At 37.5% G+C, this 23,731-nt stretch overlaps 1 protein-coding gene across 4 annotated transcripts in view; it reads right to left on the bottom strand.

Annotated features, from left to right (window-relative positions):
• DPP6 (dipeptidyl peptidase like 6) overlaps nt 1-23,731 on the bottom strand; it is a 549,348-nt gene that overhangs the window by 302,809 nt on the left and 222,808 nt on the right. The window contains exon 1 of one of the 4 annotated variants that reach the window (XM_068673430.1): nt 12,850-12,961. The exons of the other annotated variants lie outside the window; for them this stretch is intronic. Within the exon in view, the coding sequence (XP_068529531.1) occupies nt 12,850-12,900 (51 nt within the window). The 5' untranslated portion in view covers nt 12,901-12,961. Of the gene's footprint in view, nt 1-12,849; nt 12,962-23,731 lie in introns of those variants that run through there. 4 annotated transcript variants of the gene reach the window in all.

Here is a 23,731-nt window from a genome sequence, read left to right as displayed (position 1 = left end):
GCCAGCCTAGTTCTAAATCAGAGAATAAATGTATTGATTACCTTATAGGGAACAAAATCACTTCAGAGCAGCAGTATGGATATTTGTTTACCACGGCTGTATTAAGAAAATTTAAAAATACCTTATTGAGTTGCCTTAGAGAAATTAAGAAAATTCTTTGTAAGTTATTGGATAATAAAAAATTGATTGGTTCTGTATCAAGATGGTGTTCCTTGGCACTTGAACTTGCTTTACATTAGCAGGAGGACTGAAACCTCTCTTGAACAATAACATACACCTCTGATCTAAAATAAGCCAGGGAAGGTTTTCTCCCCAGTTAGGTTAGCTACCAGTTACTGATCTCTGAAGTAATCTTTTTGTTTGGATTTTAAGAAATTCTCTTATTGTCTTACACTTACACTTATTTTCTTTATCTCTTTTTATCCACATAACTACACACATATATTCTGTGTAACTGTAACACACAAATTTGCCACTTCATCTCTGTATTTTCTTTAATCAGGTACAGAAAACTCAAAGTAAAATGGTTTGTATTTAGCACTGCAAAGCTCTGTTTCTTTGGGAAGAATTCTTACTTTGAATCTATTCCCAGATCATGTCTGGAGTCAACACAGCACGTTGAACACTACTTTGTTACGTTGAATGCTAGAAGCACCTTAATAGTGCAGAACAGTAGTAGTTGCTGAAAGCTCTTGCACAGGCATTGCATCTCGTTGCTTCCACCGTGGTACATCTCTCCAGGAGGTGCAGTGCTGCCCCAGATTGCTCTCAGTGCCAGACCTCTGGGGAGGGATGCATCTGAGCTTTAGGGAGCTGCTGTGCCAGCTCCCCCTCTGTGATAGGTTGGGGGAGCTCTGCACTGGTGGTCACAGTGGTGTTTTGTATTAAGCAAGTTTGGAAAAGCATCATCAAGCATCACCCAGTCTTTGAGACAGGCAGGTACTGTTGAAAAAGCTTTAAAGAAACTGCTAGAATAGAATGGGGGATGCCTGTCTAAGAGCAGACAGACATAAAGCCTGGTATAGAGGAAAATCTAGTGCCTTACATTCCAACTCCAACTTTGGCATCAGTTCCTTTTGGCTAATGTGTAAAGACATATTTTTTCTAATCTAGGAGACTAATGCTGGCCATCTAAGCCCATTTGTAGTTGCTCACAAGTAAGCTGGCTTTCAAAGGTGCTGAGTAACTCCAGCATGCAAGGCAGCTGATGCTCATGCCATGCCTCCAATTCTGGCAAAGTTTTGAAGTCTTTCTGAGGAGCTGAGCCCATAAAACAAGGATACTGATGCTTGCCTGCCTCTGAGGGCTGTTTGAGAATTAATTTCTGTTTATGCTGTCCTATGAAATTTCTATATATCTGAGCAATAATCTTTGCTATAGGCAGTCTGAACAGGATCACCTTCTCTGGACTCATATCAGCTGCACTACACAAACACTGCTCCTCCTGCTAGTAAATTTTTAGCACTTCTCAGTTAAAGCACTGCTGGTGCAAACAGGAGACGAGTTGTTTTTTGGCTTTTTAGTTTGTTTTGTGTGCTTGTGTGTGTGTGTGTTTGTTTGTTTGTTTTCCACCAAGCCAAAATATAATTCAGCCTGCAGAGCAATTAGATGAGATAGAAAAATAGCCTTATGAAGGCTAACACTCGTTGCAGCAGTTGCTGTTCATCCTCACTACATAGCACTAAAACTAGAAACTGCTTGTCTGAGATTGTTTACCCTCTGCAAATCCTGAGAAATTCAAAGACTGCTGAATCCTGGGAGTTAGTGATGGAAAACAACCCCAAACAATTAGATCATTCAGACCACATCTTTACTGATGCAAGACGGTTCTCCTAAATCAATACTTCAGTGTTTCCTCTAGGTCAGTAGAAAATTTTCATATAATGTTAAAGGGATTTAGCTACATCCCCTGAGAACTATTCCATAGCTGAAGAGATTTTACAAGCAGGAAGCTTTGCTTTGTATTCAGCATGCATTTTTCCATTTAAAATTTAATTCCTTAAATGTAAATTAAACCCTGTCTTGTTATGACAAATATTTTCTCTTTTTCCTCATGTTTACATCTTTCATAAATATGTAGACTGCCATCAACCTGTCTCCACATTACTCATCATTAAATCAAAGCATTTTATACATATTTGAATGTGCTTTCAAACACTAATTGTTCCAATCCTTTGATCATTTCCTCTTACTCCACATGTAATCCTCTGAAAGAATGCTGAAGGAGACAAATGCATATTGAGCAGAAAGCAAGACAGATGGGGTAAGGAAAATATGATTTCTGAATTTGATAATGTAGGAAAAAAAGCAAAGGGTTTCTCTTCAAGATACTCTTAGAAGCATTTTATCAGAGACCAGGAAGGCAGAATCCTTTTCACCTTGTCCTGGTGTAAAAGGAGCTGATAAGAAATTATGTGCAGAGGTGCTGATGAAGGAATATGGGCACTGTTTGCACATATTGGAGGATACATACCTACTGGCTGCACCCACCCCAGCAGCATCCATGGCAAGGAGCTAGAAACTTGGGGCATCCCTGTGGGTCCCTGAATGCTCAATGATGGGGAGGTGGGACCAGACAGTGCCAGAAACTGTACCAATTGTGAATGGGAGAGCTTGAGAGCATAACGAACTGCATAGAGTTCCTTTCTCTGTGCAAACACCCCAGGAGCTCTGTCTGGCTACTCAGACACAGTCCCCAAGCTAGACATCAGAACAGAGCAGTGGTTTTAGACTGCTTACCAGAAGAAATAATATAAATAGTATCAGTCTACAAAATCACAGATAACAGAATGGCTGAGGTTGGAAGGCACCTGTGGAAGATATCAGTCTCAAATCTGCTCCAGCAGAGCCACCCAGAGCAGGGTGCCCAGGCCCATGACCAGGCGGCTTTTGGAGCTCTCCAAGGAGGAGACCCCCACAGCCCCACAGACTCTCACAGGTAGAAAAATTTACACAGAGACACAATAGAAATAGCAGAGAAAAACAAACACAGGAGTAAGGTTTACCACAGAAGCTAAGGCCTGATCTTAAGGCACCCAAAGCAAGAGGCTGAGCTTGTCAAAACAGCTCAATGCCCTCTTTTTTTTGCGGGGTAGTTGTCAGCAGGGAATAGCTTCTGCCAGAGTTGTACCTAGTACTCAGATACCAAGGTCTAATTTACATGTAGTTCATTGCCCAGAGCACTGCTATGTGTAGGAGAGCTAGAGCAGACCACACAGGCTTTGAACATACAGGAAATCATGGATGTGCTAAGTGGATGCCTCATGTGCAAGCCTATTGCAAAACCAAGACCATAATCTGCAAAGGTCAAAATTAATGTGTATATATACCTAAAATGCACATTCTGAGGCAATCATGAAACCTGAGAGAGATGGAATGGGAAAGCAAAAGCCTTCATCATACTTAGTATCTATGTTTTTCATATAACAGATTGTGTAATACCAAGATGACTGTACCAATTAGTTATAAATCCACAAAAGCTAGCTGATATTTTAGAGGCACAAAGTTGTTGAAGAAGGATCCATAAAGAATTTATGAGTCACCACAAAACCCATGATATGAAGGAAGACATCCATGTGTCTTTCAAAAACTATCTCAGCTTCATTTTATTATTTTATTGCTTTAAAAATAAGCTGAATTTATTTAAAGTAGTATGTGCTGTTACTGCTGCATTTTCTGAGCAAACAAGTGATTCTAGCAGAGCTGACAGGGAACATGACTGAAGTGAGCATTGGAACTCTCTGTGTCACATCTCTTTGCAGCACTGCTGTTAAGAACAAAGTGCCAAAAAACTTCATTGCACTCTAGTGTGGCTCTTAGTCACAGTCATCTATCAGCCTCCTTACAGATCCAAGAGGGTCTGCTCTTCTGCAAGTGAAGAAAGACAGTGAGATGCGTGTCCTGTGAGAGGACTTTTTGTCCTATCCACTGTCTATACATAGCCTGAAACTACAGAAAATGTTGAGAAAAGTAATAAACTATATACTTGTTGTCAATCAAGCTATTACTTGAGAAATTCTTAGTTCTCAAGAAAAGTTCTGTAGAAGCTGTAAAAGCAGGGAAATGCGGTAAGCAGCCACAAAGCTGTTTCATTCAGGTGATCTAGCTAGTGTTTGCTCCACCTGTTAAGGGGAAAAAACAACTGGATAAGAGAAGGAATTGCAAGAAATGCACCTCACTTTTGTTGTTGTTGTTGTTCGTTCGTTTGTTTGTTTTTTGTACAGACCAGATCCCAGTTTTAAATAAGATGATCATCAATTCTATCAGACTGTTGTCCTTCCTGATAGGAGTCTGGCCATATTTCCAAAGGGCCAACCAAGTCAGCTCTAGGCTTCCTCGCTTGAGAGGGCTCAGCTTTGCACAAGGCCAAGTCTAGATGTCAATACAACCTTGGGATAAATCCCCCTATGAGGCACTGCCCTTGTTATTCCCTGAGAGCTGGTATCTACAGGATGCAGCTTTACTGTACTTACCACAACTCAGCTATTCTAATACATACACTCAACAGAGACATTCAGAACAAATGGATACTTTGAATGACAGAGAACTTTTGATTACAAAAACAGCTTTCCCAGATGGATGAGACTAAGAGTCAACATATTAAGAAAGACCTTTTTCTCATCTTCTCAGTCTCTGAGGCTAACTGATTTAAGCTACATACTCCCAAAGGTGTCCTATCAGGTCTCCATCAATTCTCCTGCTTACCAAAATGTCCTCTTGGGCTTTTTACCACACAAGTAGAATCACTCATCCTGCTGTTGTCCCTCAGATACAGCTGTTGTCCTTTCCTTTATACAGAAAACAGGAAGGGAATTTCCTTTTCAGCAATAAAAAAGAGTGCCAAAATTAATATTGACCTCAGAAGGGTACAAGAGACCCTCTTCTTCCCCCTTGTAGGTATTAGAGCAGAACAGAAATCTCACATGATTTATTTGGAAGCCAATAGTAATAAAAGAAAATGTAACAGAGAAGAATTGCCAAAAATAGGACAATAGCATGTCTGAGGCAAGGACAAAATGGATGCAGAAGTTGCTGTTAGTGAGATGAAAAGTTAAATTCTTCTCTGTTTATCAACATGTGGTGAAACTGTCCAAAATAAAGGCTTCCTGAGAAGCCTTCCCTCTTAATGAGGTCCTCAGTCTAGGCTGGAGGCCACTCTGATTTTCATTGTATGGTGTGAGGGGTGGGCAGGAGGTTGTCATCCTGCCTAAAGACATGAACCAACAAGTTCAGACAAAAAATGATCTTATCCCAGAGCAATTAACAAAACACTTAAAAGCAAGTCCTTAAAGTTCAGTAAAGTCTAGTGTTTGCATAAATGAATTCCTTAAGAACTGAAGTTGTCATTTTCATTTACCATCAGAAATGGTTACTTTTATATGGCTTTTACACTCTCCAAATTTGTGTAATTACGCAAACTTCTGCATTTGCAGAGGCATTTTGAGCTATTAACACCATTTTTCTAATATGAACAATTTTTTTTTGTCACCAGGGCACTGTATATTCTCTCTAAATGTAGTAATTATATACCAAGCAGATATTCTGCACCACACTTCTTCAAGGATACTTTCACCTTTCCATCCTCCAGTGCTGTTGCTGGGCAAAAGAGGAGAAGTCACTATTACCCTGTAAAGATACAGACCCGAGAGGAGTTCCTGGGACAAGCTCAACATTTATAGTCAGGCTTTCATTGACTGTATTATTTGCCATTAAATTCTATGCATTATTTTGTATAACATATAAAACTTTCAGACTAAATATTTAATTTAGCACAGAATGTATGCAAAACTAACCAGCAGTGGTATTCCTCAGGTGCCAGCTTGAAGCAGGCTCACATGTTCCTTTGATTATGTAAAATACTTCTATCAAAGATGCATGAACTGTTGGGTAATAAATGTTTGCCTTGGAGAAGGCAATTTGTAACTGAGTTGAGTAAGAATGCCTCTGTGCATATACATTTATCTAAGTGTTTCTTGATAGAGAGATATCACTGACTGCAAAAGTGAACAGGCTGCCTAATAAACCATAACTTAAACTTAACAAACCCCAGTACTCTACCAAGAAGGTCATAATTGTTACTTAAAATGAATTAAAGGCCAAGTACTGGCTCCCCATCATTGTTTCTCTAGTGCCGAGAAGCTCAGTCCATAGTAGCTAAACACGTGCTGATGCAGCCTGTATGGGTACTTTTAGAAAGAGCAAAAGGAGATGGAGATGTGCTTGTAAATAATGCCAGATCAAAGAAGCTGAAGAGGAGAGATGAATTCCGGTGCTGTCCTTCCTCCTTTCTTTCTCCTCATAATTTAAAAATAAATTAAGCCAATTAAGAATGTTTCATCTCATTTAAATAAGCAGAACATTTGAAACTACCTAATTGTGCAAGCAATTTAGCAAAGACCCTGTGCCACATGGCTTGTTAAATTAGATGCATTCACCCAGAAGACCCTCAGCATCTAATTTGTGACCTACCAAAGCTGATGGAAGTTTGCCAACGACTTCAAGCAGACCAGGATTTCACTTTAGAAACCTTGGATCTCGTAATTCATAATGAAAATGCTGACTGGAAATGCTAACGTAAATTTTCTACAGCATGCTGTTGCTGCTAACAGTGATTAGAAATGGCCATTAGCACAGCATCAGCAAGACTGACTTCCAAATAGATATGCAGTTATTAACATCTTAGAATGTTTTACTGTGAAATAAGAATTGCAGATAGAAAGTGATTTCAAAAAAAAATAATAAAAAAAAAATAAATTAAAAAAATGAAGACTTCTAAAAAAGTTTTAAATACATATTTTCATTAGCTTTCTGGCTTTTCAATTTTACATTGCTAAAGTGCTTGAGCAGCAGTGTGATATTTTGAAAGCATTATTTCTTCTGTAAGTTTTCTTTTAAAATGCTGACCCTGTGCTAAAAGAAGTTCTGATGTCATCCCTGGTAGGAATGTAACTCAAGCTGAAACAGAAAGTTAACAAAAGTTAAACTCTCCTATATCTTCAGGCAACCTCCAAATGTCTGAACTTGCAAAGACAGTTGAAACTTTCTGAGCTGCCCTGTCCAACTGAGAACATTTCCTTGGCAGGTCTTTCATGGGGTCCTACATCCCATAGGTGAATGAGGTGGATATAAAGCCCACCACATGACATTTAGGTTCCACATCTGTGTATCCACAACTTACATCTCAATCAGCTGTCTCTCTCTATATAAAACAAAACAAAAAATCACAATTACGCCAATGAATATCTGACTATATTAATTTTTGAACAATGCAACACTTTCATGTAAGTGAAAAAGTTTTCACTAATTTTGTCTGATGTTGTAGTAAACTTTTATAGGTATATTTAATTTTATGGGCAGAACCCACAGAAAATAAATAACTGTTGTAGTGAATAAAATCACTTAGAGGGATAAGACTTTGTGGGATTAACCTGTTGTTTCAATATTGTGTTTTTTGGTGGTGGTGGTTTTTTTTAGTCATAGAGGTTTGCAAAATCCAAATGGAAAGGCAGAAGTAGCTTCATAAATAACATTTTCAAGTTCATTCATTCTGCCTTTTCATATAAATTTGCAATGAGATATATTTGCAGAGTGCTTTACAAAGTCTGTTAAAAAAAATTAAATCAATTAACTTAAATCCTGGTCACCGAGACTTGTAAGAATGGATAAATTCTATAATCTAGTTTACACTTAGCTCTACCATACTTGGGAGTTCTCTGCTGACCCTGGGGAACAAGCAAAGATAAATCAATTATATATACAGTGAATTTAATAATTTCCATTTTGAACCAAACACCAGATATTAATAGTTAAGTCTAATTGGTAACACTATAAGAGTTATGAAAGGAGCAATACACAGTAATACTGTGTGCAGTAATCCATATTTCTAATGATTTATAGTTTGTTTCACTGTTTTTGCAACTCAAAGGACAGATTTCAAATAACTAAGACCTGTTAAAGGACTGCAACACCTATCTTTGCAAGGAACACCTCCACAGTGCTAATTGTCATGCCTAAGAATACCTTTAAAAAAAAATAATAAAAATGATCCATTATTATTTTAAATCAATGCACTTTGTAATCACCCTCATCAGCAAAACGCATTACACACCAAGCAGCTGTGCCAATGATCCCCCTAAGAAGAATGATTGGACATTTTCAGCTTCATAAACAGAAAATGAAAATTATTTATTCACATTTATCCGCATTTTTTGACATTTAACTGTTTTTCTGGTTCACTCCTCCAAACTCTTTCCAAGCAGATCTTTGTAATAGATCCACTGGTCTGGAGTGGTGATGGTGGAGCTTCTTGACCCAGCCATGACATGTCTTTGAAAGTAGTTAACTTGAAGGGGACATGGAGTGGATCCCTTGCAAAATCTGTCCCCAAGCAAAAGGACTGGGAGCCACATAAATTGCTGTTGCTCCTCCTGGGTGGTTATTTACCCAAGGATGAAGGACTCCCAGTGATGGGAATTGGCCCCAGCAGAAACAGTAAAGTTGGGACCTGCTGCATCCAAATGACTCCTTTCTCTTCCTTTCCTCTCTTGACTAATCACAAATATATTAAAGGGGAGGAGAGGAGAAAGAAAAGGGAGGACCACAAAAACATAAAAACAGAAATCTTGACCCTTCTGCTGCCTTGTGCCAAGATGGTAAGCAGTTCCCCTAATCCACCTCCCACCCCTATATCTTGAATTTCTGGGGGGTCTCTGTCATCCTTGAGCTTCTTGGCCCCCCATTCCTACCTGCCAGCACTAACCAGGTCAGCATCAGGCAGGTCCCCGTTGCTCATGGTGCCGGAGGGCTGCTCTGGCTGTGCCTGGGCAGAAACCCAAAGGCTCGCTCCCCACCCACACCGAGGGTCAACTGAAGACATTCAGATGCCTCCTCACTCTTTCCCACTCTTCTCCCAGTCGTTCTTCTTGCATTAGTGCCTGCTGAAGGAGTGGAGGATGAAGGATATACCCTTGGCATTGGAGGAGGTGGGGGCTAATTGATGGACTTGCACACCCATTAGTCTCTGTCTAAAAGCTGCTTTAGGGAGAGGTAGAGAAGGAGACATCAAGAAATTTCCTGAGTAGTGTGTTCCCTTCTTAAATCCATCTTTGCTCACTCAGTTCTTGTTCCATCAGCTTTTACTATTTGCATGTGTCTTCTGGGACACAACAGGCAGAGCCCCTGTAGACTGCTCTGACAAAACACAACCCAGAAGTATCAGGAAGGAATGGCAAGGAGGCAAAGTCAGTCTCCAATAAGGTTTGAAGCTGACTATACTGCTCACTAATGAACACATTATGGAGAACAAACAGAATATTTGAGGCCACATTAGCTGGAACTTGCACTCAGACCCTATTCCTCAGCAATGAACCTGCAAGTCACTGCCAATTCAACAAAGGTGAAAACATATTTATCAAAAAGTCAGGATTATGAGACCGGACAGGTATTCTGTTAATAGGCTTAAGCATGTCAATCTTATTGTTTTTTGGGGCTGGGGGTGGTCAGACTGTAATTCTTGAAAAAAATGTTAATGTATTTTAAAACCTCTTAGATACTGTTTTCTTTTTATAATCCAGCCTCTACACATACTAATGCAAACCACCTAAATAATATTTATCAAGATATGTTTTTAAGAAGCAGTGAGACAGAGAAATTACTACAAAATCAATGCTTTTTATACCATTTTGCAGCCTAAAATAAATTAAGAAGCAGGGAAGTACAGCTTCCTGATGGAATCAGTTAGTTCCAGGAACTGTTCCTGAAGATTACAATTAGTATCAGCCCACCACCATAAGTACTTTTCAGAGCAAATTACAGGGATTTTTCAAAGGCATATTTTCTCCAAACATGCTCTTCAAATACTTGGGATGAAAGATCGTAATAGGTTTTTATAACCGTCACAGTCTATTGGGCCAAAAAAACATTTACAAAATTGAGCTTAAATACTTACAGGTAAGATGGATCACAATGAGTTATTTATTGAGTAAATAATGTGTAGTCTAAACATTTTCTAAATAACGGTTTCTACAAAAGGCTCAGTGGCTTTGAAGTAGCCAGTGTACGCTTTCATATTAATTTTCATGTTTCCATGACAATTATTTTAGTTTTTTATTACTAAAAAACTTGAACAGTGATCCCCTGAAATATGGCACAAGTATTAACCAAATATTTCTATCATTATCTACCACCACTAATGAGCTCTCAAGACTGCTCAGCATGTAAGTTAAATATTATAATCTTCAATCCTCATGATAGCCTAGAATGCCCATTAAATGTTGTAATATGTAATCTTTTCTATAATGACTGTGGGGAGAATATTTTTTTTTTAAGCAAATGAACTCAATCTTGAATACAGAAAGGCTGTTTATTTTTTCTGCTGGTTTTGACCCTATAATTAATTTTTCTCATTTTTCTAATACATTTGGCTTTCTGTCCTTAATTAGATGAGTTGACTGTACTATCAGAAGTGTTTTGCTCCCAGCTACTTCACCAGCAGGAGTGGCTAGTTGATGAACACTTCAGAAGATTTAACTGTCAGTGATGTATGTCAGGGCTTTGGAGATCCATGTGAAACATAGGCCAGATCAAGAATTAACTGAAAACAAGGAGAGGTTTCTCACGGATGTCAAAAATTTCTGGAGAAACAACAACATTTTTCTGCTTCTAGCTGAAGAATATTCTATGTTGTGTGAAAAATGACTGATACTTTTCAAGCAATGCTGTCTTTGAATGTACATAATATTTCAAAAAATACCTTGAAAGCTTCATATTATAATAAACTGTACCTACATCCAATTTTTATTAATATGTTTTTAAAAGGGGAGTAGATAATTAACAGCATGAGTCAGATCTTCAAGCAGGCATAAATCTTCATAGCTCCATTGGTTTCAATTTATACTGCCTGTGAAAAAGGCTCTCTATACCTTTCTGGAATCACAGAGTGAATTCATCATCCCCAAATAATTAAGGATTTAATTTAATTATCTGTTAATCTCTTCATTTTATGACTGTATTCTGAAGGATGGCAAGAACTATGGAAAGCTATTGCAAGGGATGTTAATGATAAGTACAGTGTAAATCATAATTTTGATATATCCATAAATATTGAGCAAGTTAATGCCAAGAGTTAAGTGGAAGAAGAGAGCGTGCATCATATCATAGGCATATAATCTCCTGCATAAATATATTATGGCTTATTAAAAATGCACATGCCGCACAATAAAAATAAAAAGGTCTACCCTTTTATTTTAATCCCAACCATAAAAGCCCTCTTCAAGATTTTGAAATATTTCTACATTGAATAGTTTGAAGTAAGAAAGAAGAAATAGTAACATTTAAAACTGACATTTGCCTCTGCAGAAATTTAATTTTGAACTGTATTACCCTGAAATATCAGGTACCAAAATGATAGAATAGGACGAATGCTTTAGGGAGAGGAGCAGAAAATGCGTCAATTAAAAGAAGTTTAATAGCCTGCAGTTTAATAACTTTACCAAATACGAGGTAAAAGACAAAGTGTTCAGCTGCACAACAATGTACACAGCCATAAGCAAATAAAATATATCTATCCAAGAAGGACATTTTGCCTCTTAAAACTAAATTCCTCCCTGACCCCATTTAAGTACCATGCTTTGTAGTAATTATCTTGTGTCACTTAATATGATATAATATCTACTTATGCTTAATAGATATGCTTTAATTTCTAAGAAAACTGTGCCTGTTTGCACAAATGTAACTTATTTGATGATTAAAATATAATTTTCACTCAGGCAATAATACTTTTCAATAAACAAAACCATAAATAGAGATATTGCTTCTATTTCAAGACAGTCTTTAAAGTGCGGAAAACCTCTACTACTCTATGTCTTGATGACAAATTGCTCTATATCATGGAAATCATCTGTTTTTCATCATTAATGCAATATCATATAAGCTACTTTTAAATACTCAAATCAATATTACCAGGAAACAATTCAACAGAGAAATACACACTATTTAATGACTATATGCAAGACAGTTTATGTAACTCCATTAACTGATATCAGAGTCCCATATCCTGAAAGCATCCAAACAAATTTATTTAAGGCTCTTAAAGTGACTACTCTTTCCTGTATATTTATCAGTGAAAAGAACAAACCCCAAACTTCTCAAGGAAATCTTCAAAGAACAGTTCATGAAACACCAGAGAGATGTTCATTTCACTTGTTGCACCAGATTAATTTCATGTTTGGTAAAGAACAATCTGTCCAATTTCTCTGTGGTCTGATTTCTAACTTATAACATATGCAATAACAAATAAATATGCCTTTCTATTATTATTTAATTCTTTTGACCATCATGCTAGACTCTGATGTAACATGTTTTTTAAGCACATTCCACATATATCAGCTCTGCAATTTATCTCAGCTCTAAAATATAGCCTCAGGGGAAAATATATATTTTTTAATTATTGTTATTTATTTATTTATTTGCTTTTTCTTCTACTTTTATATAAATATATATATATATATTTATCCACCTTTAAATGACATTTTTAAAGGCCATTGAGGAAATCAGTTTAACTTAGCTTCCTCAAGGGTTTTTATTGCATGTGTTGTTTAAAATTCTCTGAAATTTTTCTCAAATATCAAATTAGCCTGAATGCTTAATGCTTAATGTCTCTAGAAAAAAAATTTGCAAAGATGCACCTTATCTGCAAAATAATAGACACACAATCAAAAGCTGCAATGACAAGTCTGATCAAATAACATGCATGCAGCAGGACATTTTTTCCGCAAACATCAAAATTATCTGTTTGCAATTTATGTTTTAGTATTGTAATCTTTCTAACAGACTAATGCATTGTTCACTCACCCTCCATAATTTTTTTAATCTCTTCACTCTGGACAATTTGGATTTGTTCATCTCTGATGTCTGCAGGTCAAATATTTATCCTATGAGGCTGTAAATATTTCTACAACCAGTCGGGTGCCTAAAACAGTAGAGTGATAGATATTCTTGAAAACAGAGTCACTCCCTGGCTTTTAATGCTGCTTCCAATAACCACACAGTTCACAGCTCAGCATAAAGTAACCAATAGCTGAACATGACATTAAAAAAAAAAAAAAAAAAAAAAAAAAAAACTCCTTTGAGATCATAGAGCAAGAAGGTTTGATCCATCCAATACTTGATTTAGGTCAGTGAAAAAAAAAATAAATATATATTATGTCAGCCTTCTGACTTTAAGAAGACTTGTGAGCTGACAGCCATGACACTTTAAAGAACTGTTATGATTAGTCTTTACAAAGGGATTGTTTTAATCCTATTAAAAAAAAAAAAAAAGCTATTTAAAATATATGGAAATCACATGATATTACAAAGCTGTCTGCAATATGCTGCAAGGTAATGGTGATGAGAAATGTCTCATGTAGTGTTTTCTACTTTATTTTTGTGGTTTCCTAAGGATATGAAATTTATATAATGATGTGAAAATGCGTATTTTTCATTCTTCACAAATTATTTTTAACAATTTATTCCTTTTTCAAAACAAAACAAAACAAACAAACAAACAAAACACAACAAAACACCAACTATGTATGATAGAAGGTACAAAGATGCTAAGTTTTAAATTTCTTGAAAATCAATGGATGATTCAGGAGATTGTACTATCTCTTAAGGGAAAGGAAGCTGTGAGAGAATCCACAGCAAGTCCTAACCACGGAAAAATTTGATCACAGTTCATGTTATCCACCCCACAGAGGCTGCTGAAAGGAGCCATTTGGTTTTATTGTTCATACATATAGGCTTCTTTCATTCCCTTTTATAATATTAAAAAAGGGAAAAGAAAGCAGAAAGTGTGTGAAATATATCTCTGGTAAAACAGAAAAAAATATATATATATATTTTAAGTCCATTTGTGGAATGAGAAAATAACATTGTTAGACAAACTATGATTTCCTATGCTTCAGAGCTGCTTCAGAGCTGACTTCCCCACCGGCTCATTGCTGTGGTGAGCAATGAGACATCTTTCCAGATGTGACTATGCAGAGGACACCTTTTTTTACGTGTCACCTCTAATGAAAAGCCAGATAGTGTCTGGAAGCCAGGTGTCTGGAAGGAAGTCATACAATATAGATACTGTAAAAGGATTTTGTTTCTGAGAATCAGAATACACAGTGGCTTTCTCCACATGAGTAAAGGGGTCACCACCACTTTCCCATGTGATTTTTGTTACTTTTCTTATCACATTATGCTTCCCTAGATTCTTATCTTGATTTGTAGATCTTTATCGTGCTAGTATTGCTGAAATCTTATCTTCCCATCTTGTGGTGTGCACTTGATCAAATTACACTTCATAGAAGGCCACGTTTGATATTACCGGTCAGTATTGATGCAGCCCTTATGAAACTTGCCCTTTCTTTCTCTACAAGAAAAGATATAGACAGAAGTGCTGCAGGTCTGAAGCTGCAAGCTTTTACTTGTGCAATGTCTGATTACTTACGTTGTAGAGAAAAATCATAGAATCCTTATGGAGATGCACATTGACCAGCAAATTCAAGACTTGACTTGCTTTCTAGTGGTCATGAGAGCAAACCAAGAGCAGTTCAGTGCAATTTTCAGAGGTGACAAACTGGCCCAAGGTATCTATTTGATCATTTTATATTCATATTTGATGTCAAAGTCCTAACATTTTTTCATAAGGAGCATTCTCACTGATTTTAATGGAGGTAGAATCTGACCTGCTTAATAAAGAATAAAAGTGACACTAGTCTTTTTTATAGAAAATAACTAATTACACCTCCTTAGATTTTCTATAAGCACCTCATTCCCCCTTAGTAATTTGATTTGTTTAAAATTATTTAACATTATTCTAAATTTTAAGTTTTCAGAACTAATTTTTAGACATTCTGACAGGCCTCTTAATCTGCCTATTATTGAAAAGATAGGTAAGAATACTCCAAATCTCTTAATGTGTATTATTAGTTAAATTTGTTTATGATTCGTTAGACCTAAGAAAACAGCTAGAAACTCTTCTTGATGTTGTGTGGTATAAGCACTGAGGCAACAGCACTTTCAGTTAAGCTAAATGAAGACAAGTCATGATATGGGAAAAAAACAGCAACAACAACAAAAAAAAACAACATACTAATTGTAGGTGAAGTTAAGGTGCAGTTGTATGACTTCTGCTTGTATCTATGTCTCTGAACAAATCAAGACTGGCAGCTCAATGCTAGCTAACATGTGGATGCACAGTAAGAGCTGGGTCAGTATCAGTGCCTTTCTCTTCTTCCCTGTCTTGCTTCTGTACCACTAGACACCTGGAGCAGAAGTATCATGTTAGACTCTAGCATGATATCAAAATAATATATACCTCAAATAAATTGAATTATTCCTTTAACTGATTCCTCTAAGATCTAGAAAATTTAGCCTCATATTTCTTTGTCCTCAAAAGACTGACAGAAGCTTCTGGTTTTTACACACTCTAATGAGTGAAATTGTTCAGGCATGCTTGGTGTGCTCAGGGTATATAAATAACATTGTATGTCCAGGCCAGGATCAAGCTAAATGTGACTCTACCTTGTGGTTTAATGTTATGGTTAGAAGACAGGAAAATAATTATTTCTAAATTAAATCCATTTCAGAATCATTCAAAATGCTTTCACCAATTTATGGTCTTCTCACATTGTGATCTGCAGAAAAGTGGCTTTCAGCACATTCTTACCATGATTTCAGGATAAAATCCTAAATCATAAATAGAGTATTTCACTCTCTACACTCTTTACTCTCATATTTTTTCCCTAGATCTAAAAAGCCTGAAACCCACAAATATCAAATCACTGACATTTTCAAGGTATCTCCACAAAGGTAAGTGAAATGGAAGAGGTCAGAATAGAGCCCAGATCTTGTTTATCACATCACTCTCAGTCCCCCCTCTCCTTTGCATAAACTCTGACTTCAAAATAAGCCTCCTTAGAGCAAGTATAAAGCATCAATCTAATCACTGTCGTCTCTTCATTCAAGTAGAGAACTTTTCCTGCCTGACTGTCAATCTGTAAAAAGCAGTCAGATGAAGAAAGGGAGAGAGAGAAGACAGAGACCATGGGTACCAAAAAGTCATATTGACCTTTTGTAAAAAGACAATAGAACACTTCTGATATGAAAACTATGCCTCACTACAAATTCTTCTCAAATTCTCACAGATCTTTCTTCAGTATTAATTTTCTCTATTTGACTACCTTGGTGGGTTACACATTAATATACTCTTTGTGCTATTTAGGAGTAATTGCTTCTTTGGGTTTTGCTGCTTTGCTTCCAGTAAGGAAAGATGCTGAGCTTTTACCCAGTAATTTAGTTAAACATAATGGAGTAAAATCATCCCAGAATATTTACTGCAACCTCAAATTCTCACCTCAGGTGCATTTACTGAGAGATATAGCACTGCATGGGTGTTCCTGTAAGTATAATCAGGTTCCTACAACAGATCTCAAATTAACAGAAGAGGAAAAAGGTTTGATTGTACCAATCAATCACAGGATTATGAACCATCACTGTGGAAGGCAGTCAAAAAAAGAAATCTGAAATGCAAGGAGTTATTGGGAAAGTCTTTACTTTCTAGTAAAGACTGAGAAGTATTAGTAGGAAATTGCAAAGCACTGCTGACACCTCATTTAGGATAAGGGGTACAATTTTGGTCACTCATATTCAAGAGAAAACAAAATCAGATCAGATGAAAATAATGGCTGGAGGATGACTGAAAGAATGGATAATGTGTCGTATGAGAAAAACTAGAGGAGGATAATTAATGTAAGGCTAAGAAGGGATATGACTGCCATCTATAAATACACTGGGGAAGGAAGCAGGAATGGGGAAGAAGAGCTATTTAAACACAAGGTCAACACCAATTCAGGACAGATGTATATAAACAAGAAAGAACAAATGTAAGCTAAAATTCATAAGATGGTTTCTAACTAACTAACTCTAGAGTACCTTCCTAATCAGAATACAAAGGAAAAATGTTACATGATTCTAAGATCATGGTTGGGTAGCTTATCAGTGGGACTGGACAATAGAGTGCCTGCAATACGAGGGGAACAAACTACCTAGAAATGCTGCTAATAATTTCCTACTCCTTTAAGTAGCTGACAAATATGAAGTTGTGGCAGCTGGTTCAGGAGAGTTTATTTCTACCACTGGGGAAATTTCTCGAAAGAAATGCTGGTGGCAAAGTATATGGCAAAGTACTAGCAGACTATCACAGCACAAGCAAAAGATCCACAAAAGTCTTATTTCTAAAAAGCTCATGATCTCCCACCTTACACTCTCACCTGACAGAGAGATACCCTGGCCACAGGGCTCTCTAGGAGAGGTGAGCACATCTCTTTACAAGCCGGACCTGATGCTCAGCTGTGTTGTGAGCATGAGCTATGACCCTCTGCTTCTCTGACAAGCTTACACTGCCCTGTGAAGTGGCTTCAGGCCTGCTCTAACATTTGTTACCTACCTATGGAAGCCCATGGGTCCTCATGGCACCAGAGTGTTACCTGCTCATCAGGTCACGATCTGACCATATGTCTACTCTGGGCATCAACCAGAGCAGCCAAGTGCAAGTTCAGAGCTGCCCTATTTCAGGGCTGTACTAAAGGACAACACTGCTGAAACCTTACCTTCCTCCAAAATTAGACATTTACTCACAAGTATACTAGATGTCCACAAAGCATTTAAACTGCAACATACATCTGAGTTTGAACCTTTGCCTTCAAAGTTAACTCAGCTCACTTATCAGCTAGTTGGCTCCAAAGCTCAAGGCACTCTTAGTTCACAGATGTGGCAACACACAAAGCTTGTCCATTATCAAGCTGAAATATACCATTCCTATCTGAGGGGTTATAATAATAACCACACTTTCATTTTAAGGCTCTCTATCAGCCTTTAAATCTTTTCATGGATTCCATGGTTTTTGAAAATATCCCATCATTATTAACAAGAGGATTTAGGGGAACAACATTATTTCTGTCAGCTGACAGAATCAATATCTGCACAAGACCATGATGACACCAACAGTAGGAGATGAAGAATATTCTGGCAAGCAAAGTAAAGTAACCATTAAAAACTTAATAAAGCCTCAGAGAGAAAAGGATGGCAACCTGCAGTCCTGTTTTCTCATGAAATTTGCATGGGTTCAAAGAGCAGAATCACACACTAACACCACTCAGAACATGAACTGACTCTGGAAATGGGCATGTTAACTAGAGCCACAGCCCAAACCAGAGAGCAGAGAAGTGAGAAGCTGAAACTGTGTAGAAAAAGAAATAATAATAATAATAATAATAAACAATAACAACAATAATATTAATTTAAAAAATAATGAATCGTTGCAACAAGAGGAGCATCTTCCAGAGGTGAAAGGAGGAAACAAAACACCCAACGGTTCATTTTATTTCATGAAGGACCTGTAAAGGATGAAATTAGGAAGTGCCTTATTACAGCTCAACACTGTGATGAAAAAGGGTGCAAACACAATGCTACAGTGACAAGAAAATGCCGGACTCAGCTCTGCCCAGAAAGAGTTGTGGCTCATGGACAGAAGTCTGGAGAGAATTTTTTTTCCCACCTGGACATCCTCCTTTATCCCTCCAGCTTGAGAAGCTCGATGTTGTCCCCAAAGACAAGAGCTTTTGGTCCAAACACAGAAAACTGATTTGCTCTATCCTTTTCCTCTTACCAGGACAGATTGTCCTGTTTGTCACCGACAGCTCTGGTTTTATTACCTGCTGGTTTCATTACATGAAACAGGACTTTGCATGGCAACATACACTTCTTTGCAGCAGTGAGATGAACAACATGCCCATTGCCTACCCTTCTTATACTTGCTTTTTCCAAGTGGGATGGTGCCACATGAGTTACAAAGATGGCTGAACGCATGTTCACTTTGCTTAAGAGACAAAACCAGAAGACACTTTTATTAATGTTACTACTTCATACATGAAGTATGCTGCAACATGGTGCCTCCCTGGTTGTGTCAACACAACTCCTTATGGGTTCATGGTGTGACATGGCTCTGAAAATTCTTGTTTTTTACCAGGTTATTTTTGAGGCAGCTCAGTTTGCTTCTCAGCACATTGATCTGGTTCAGAGCATGGTTATGTTGGCAGGCTGAGGACAAGCAGATCCCTTCACTGGCATTACCCTCCAGCCTTTCATGCTGGGAGCCATGGCCAACCCCTGAACCTGCCCCCTGCTCCCTGAAAACATCAACCATCGCCAGGTGAGAATCAGTGCTTTGCAGCAAAAAAAGCACTCAGGAGAAGCCACACTGCAACAACGTGAATGTACTGAAATCATTACTGGGAGGAGACAATGCATATTTAATGGTCACTACTATTTGAATATATATTAACTGAAATGAGTGCTTCAGCCACAACTGTTCACTGTGCTAGAGAAATATGAAAGGGAAAAAAAAGTCCTTCCTTGTGTATAAATGTGCAGAGAGGCAGGCAAAGAGTTGTTGCAAAAAGTAGCACATATGGCTTAGTTATTCAAAGCTGCGCTCAGTGGATGATTTCCAGTATGCAGGAGATGTGGAAGAGAAGCCTTGAAAGCAGCATGGGTGGAACAAAGTATTCCATGGCAGCCTGGCATCACTGATATCTGTTGTGAAATAGCCTATTTCTTACAGAATTTAAATTTTTTGCAAACAGTGTCTTAATTAAACTCAGCTACAAAGATTTTCTCCAGTATGAGGCATTTAATAAGGTCTCCTTCCCTGCATTACATATGTTCTGCATTTCAGCTTATCTAAAAGCTCTTGAACTCAACAGGTTTGAGAGGAAAAAGCAATATTCTCACAACTCCACCAGTGCACTGAGACCACAATATCCAATATACCCGCTGCCTTTATGAGATTTAGTCCCAAGCATCAAAAGTTCATATTTAAGGTAATTAGTCACTAATTAGGTTTTTGGCTTTGTTTTCTAAATGAACCACCTGAAAACTTCCAATTTCTTCCTTGTGATCATTTTACAGCAATAGCTACTCCTGATTTGTGCCACTGGGTTCACTGAAGAGTTAGTCCCAGCTCTATCACCAGCATCAGCAGCAGAAGTGCTATGTGACACTGTTCCATTCAGTACCGTGTCTTGAACTTCTGGACTGCAGAAAGGACCAGGAGGAGCTACAGAGAATGAGGACTCTGGGCCCTACCTCCTGCTTTGAGAGATAGCTGGCTAAATTCTTCTTGTTTGGAAGCAAGAAATCTAGGAAACTGAGCAGGAGAGACAAGTGGATGGACAGAAACACAAAGGAGGGCAAGCCTCAACTATCCTGAAACTGCATCAAGACACCAAATTGAGTACGTATTATCAAATATGTATAAGCAACAAACCTGGGGCCTAGGGGGAGATGCATTTGCTGTCTGAGTTAACAGAGCTCTCTGGGCATCTCATATTTCCAGGTACCCACCATTTGGGACTGCTCAGGTGAGCAGTAGTTTCGAAAACAAGGATTTCCAGGGCTGTGCTTCACTGAGTGTTCATTGCTCAGTTAAGAGCAGGAATCAGGACACTGTATACCTGTTCTACATATAACAAAAGTTATATGTAACAACAACAACAAGTTATATAACTTATATAACTATATATATATAGTTATATAAGTTATATATAAAAAAGAAATTATATAACAAAAGTTATATGTACCAAAAGAGTTCTACATATAACAAAATACAATGTATTACCTTTCATCTTGTTATAAGAAAGTTCTGGTTCTCTCAAATTAAAAATAAAATAAAATTTTACCAAGTAGGAGTAGAGAGAGTAACTATTCCTGTTGGATATTTGTCAACTCTACTTTAGAGAACTCCACTGATGGAAACCTGATAACTGTCCTAGGCAATCTAGTCGAGTCTTTACAGCTAGAAAGCTAATTTTTCAATCTTGTTACTCTGTGCCATACCTACTCAAGACTAGAGATAGTTTTTATCCTCTTTGAAATTACTCTTTTGATAAATAAAAACTGCCACTGTGTCCTTCTGAGGGAAAGGAATTAAACAATACCTGTTTTTACACTTCATCAATTAGTTTTCCATCCATGGTGGAAAACTAATTCTCAGAACTAATCATATGTTCTTATAAAGGCAGTTTCAATTTCTTTCCCTTATCGGGTATACGTAAAGCTTTCTACATAGTATTTTATGGTATGCTGCTCTTTGTGGGAGTGTATTTTGTCTTTCTACTTTATGTTGCTGTCTGACATTGATTGGTGATACAACATTGTGCCTTGCAGCTTTCAGCTTTTGTTTATATACCCAGTGTAGACTTGGAATGTTAGGAACAGTAATGGTCTTCCAGTTCTGGTTTTACTTCTATCAGATTTGCTGAAACACCTGAAGTCAATTTGTCCTTGACCACAAGAGACAAAGATTTATAAAATGAAAGATGATCAACAAAATAAACTTAAAGAAAATACATGTATAAAACTATCTAGTTCCTACCTCTAATAAAATAACCTGTGCTTTAAATAATGACAAAAATAAATTATAAAAATACGGAAATATAAAGCAATTAGAACAAACATATATGTAGTGACTTTGGGAGACACTAGACTTGAAGGCAGGAAACATTAGGTACAGCCAGAAGTTGTACAACCATCCCCTCTTGCTTAAAGAACAAACTCTACAAGGGAAATAGCAGCCCAGTCACTGTCTCTCTTCAGAGAGTTTTTATCTGAAGTCTCCACCAAGGTGACAAATTAATGTCAATCCAGAGGGCATTTTGTGTTATCCACCATTAGTGATGCAATCAACCCATTTCATGGCCAACTACTGCTAACACATTTTGATCATTATGAAGATGGATCATTCTGAGCTGCTAGTTAGAAGTAAAAAGCTCCTTATCCCACTCCCATAATCATCTAGACTCTGTTAGAAGTAATTTCTGCCCAGGTCATAAGGCAGACTAAAGAGAGGGGCAGACTGAAATATGGCCCCAAGTGCCTTAACTATTTTAGATCTTAATTCTTTAAACCCTCTTATCATTCTAAAAATATTAGCTTTGCCACCAAAGATTGGACTCATTTAGCAAAACACAGACATCTGCCCTCTAGAGATCTCCATCTGAGCTAGTCGCCCTGAGCTCCTTTTGCAGCTGATAGAGAGCAAGTTAGTGGACTATATCCTAAACCAGACATCTAAACCCAGTCAGAAGAGTCATGACCTGTGCCAGTCAAGAGTCATGACGAACAAGTGATGGCATTGCTCTTTTGATTATAAATAAAGCCTAGGATGACTAAATTAGATTTTCATCTGTCTTAGCCTGATTAAAACTAATTCTACCTTCAGGGGTCTCCTGAGCAATTTTTCACCTCCGATAAATTTGATGTGTTGCAAGCATCGCGTATTTTTTGCACTTAAGAAAACAGGAATTGTGTGTGCATTTGGATTCACGTGTGTGTGTGAGCTCAGGAGAAATGATAAATGTGCACGTGGATGGATATAACAGATCCTGATATTCCCCTGGGAAGTGCTTTTCCTTGCTCTGTTTGCTAGAAAAGCAGAGATGCTGGCAGGCTCCCTCTGTCACTAGACTTCTTAGCAGCTGCCCAATGACCAAGTTGGTAGTTGGTAAGGGCATTAGTGGTATTCTCTAAATGTTTAATATTTGATTCCTTCCTTGAAGCATCTGGTGTAAGTCACTTCTGGAAACAGAGCTCTGGACCAGATGGAACATTATTCTATGACATTTGGATCTGGTAATTACGATGTTAATTTTTATGACAGTTTAGATGGGCATTGGTCACAGAGCCCAAACTGAGCCTCTTCTATTGTAGGAAATGGACACCCATCTCCCCCTTCCCTTATGATTGGGAAAGTTTTTGGTTTTGTTTTTAATAAAAGGAGAGTTTCAGAACACGGTACCTGGAAAGAAAGAAGGAACATTGCACATTTCATGAGTGAAGAGCTGGCTCCCACTGCTCCTTCAGAGACACAGTGAAAAGGGGAATATTTTTCAGGGTTGTTATCTGCAGATTTGGCAGATGTCTTTTAAACTCTTTATGAACTTAAGTACTGAATGTTATGTACCAGTAAATGCAGTGTTTAGTAGTATTACAGTCAACATCGTACAGATGCCTGAAGGTTCCCTGATGAATCCCAGTTGCACTGGCTGGTACACAGAGGGATACAGAAAAAAGAAGACTATACTATAACAAGCAATAAAGATACATTTTTATTTTATTTTATTTTTTGAAACAATTGGTAATTCTAAGCATAGAAAAAATTCCCAAGGTCCAATACAAATGATCATAGAGGGAACCAATTTTTGCTATGTTTCTGAAGATCAGGCTTCTTTCCATGTTGACCTTATGAATAAAGGCATCCTAAACTATCAGACATCACTGAAACGTCACTCTGCAGTCCCAGTCTGCTCTGCACTGCAGAACGTAGCCAGAAGGTTAGGCTTTGCCCCCACTGAAGGACAGTTTGATTGAACATCAAGGTCAGCTATATACAATACCAGACAGAAAATTTTATAGCCACATCATTTTCTCTAATTAAACCTCCAGCTTCCATTTAGGTGTTTCTCAGTTATGTTGTTTTTTGCTTATACATCCTTATGATGCCAACCTGTGAAAAACTGTACGGGTCATATAATCTTGTCATTGTTCAGTTCTTACATTAACATACTGATACTAAATGACATGAAACAAAAATATGTCGTGACTGAAGTACAGTAGTTAGATGTGAGTCCTTGCAGGCATTTTA

Source organism: Anas acuta, chromosome 2, assembly GCF_963932015.1.
Source record: "Anas acuta chromosome 2, bAnaAcu1.1, whole genome shotgun sequence".
NCBI lineage: Eukaryota > Metazoa > Chordata > Aves > Anseriformes > Anatidae > Anas > Anas acuta.
This window is presented reverse-complemented; position numbering and strand designations above follow the sequence as displayed.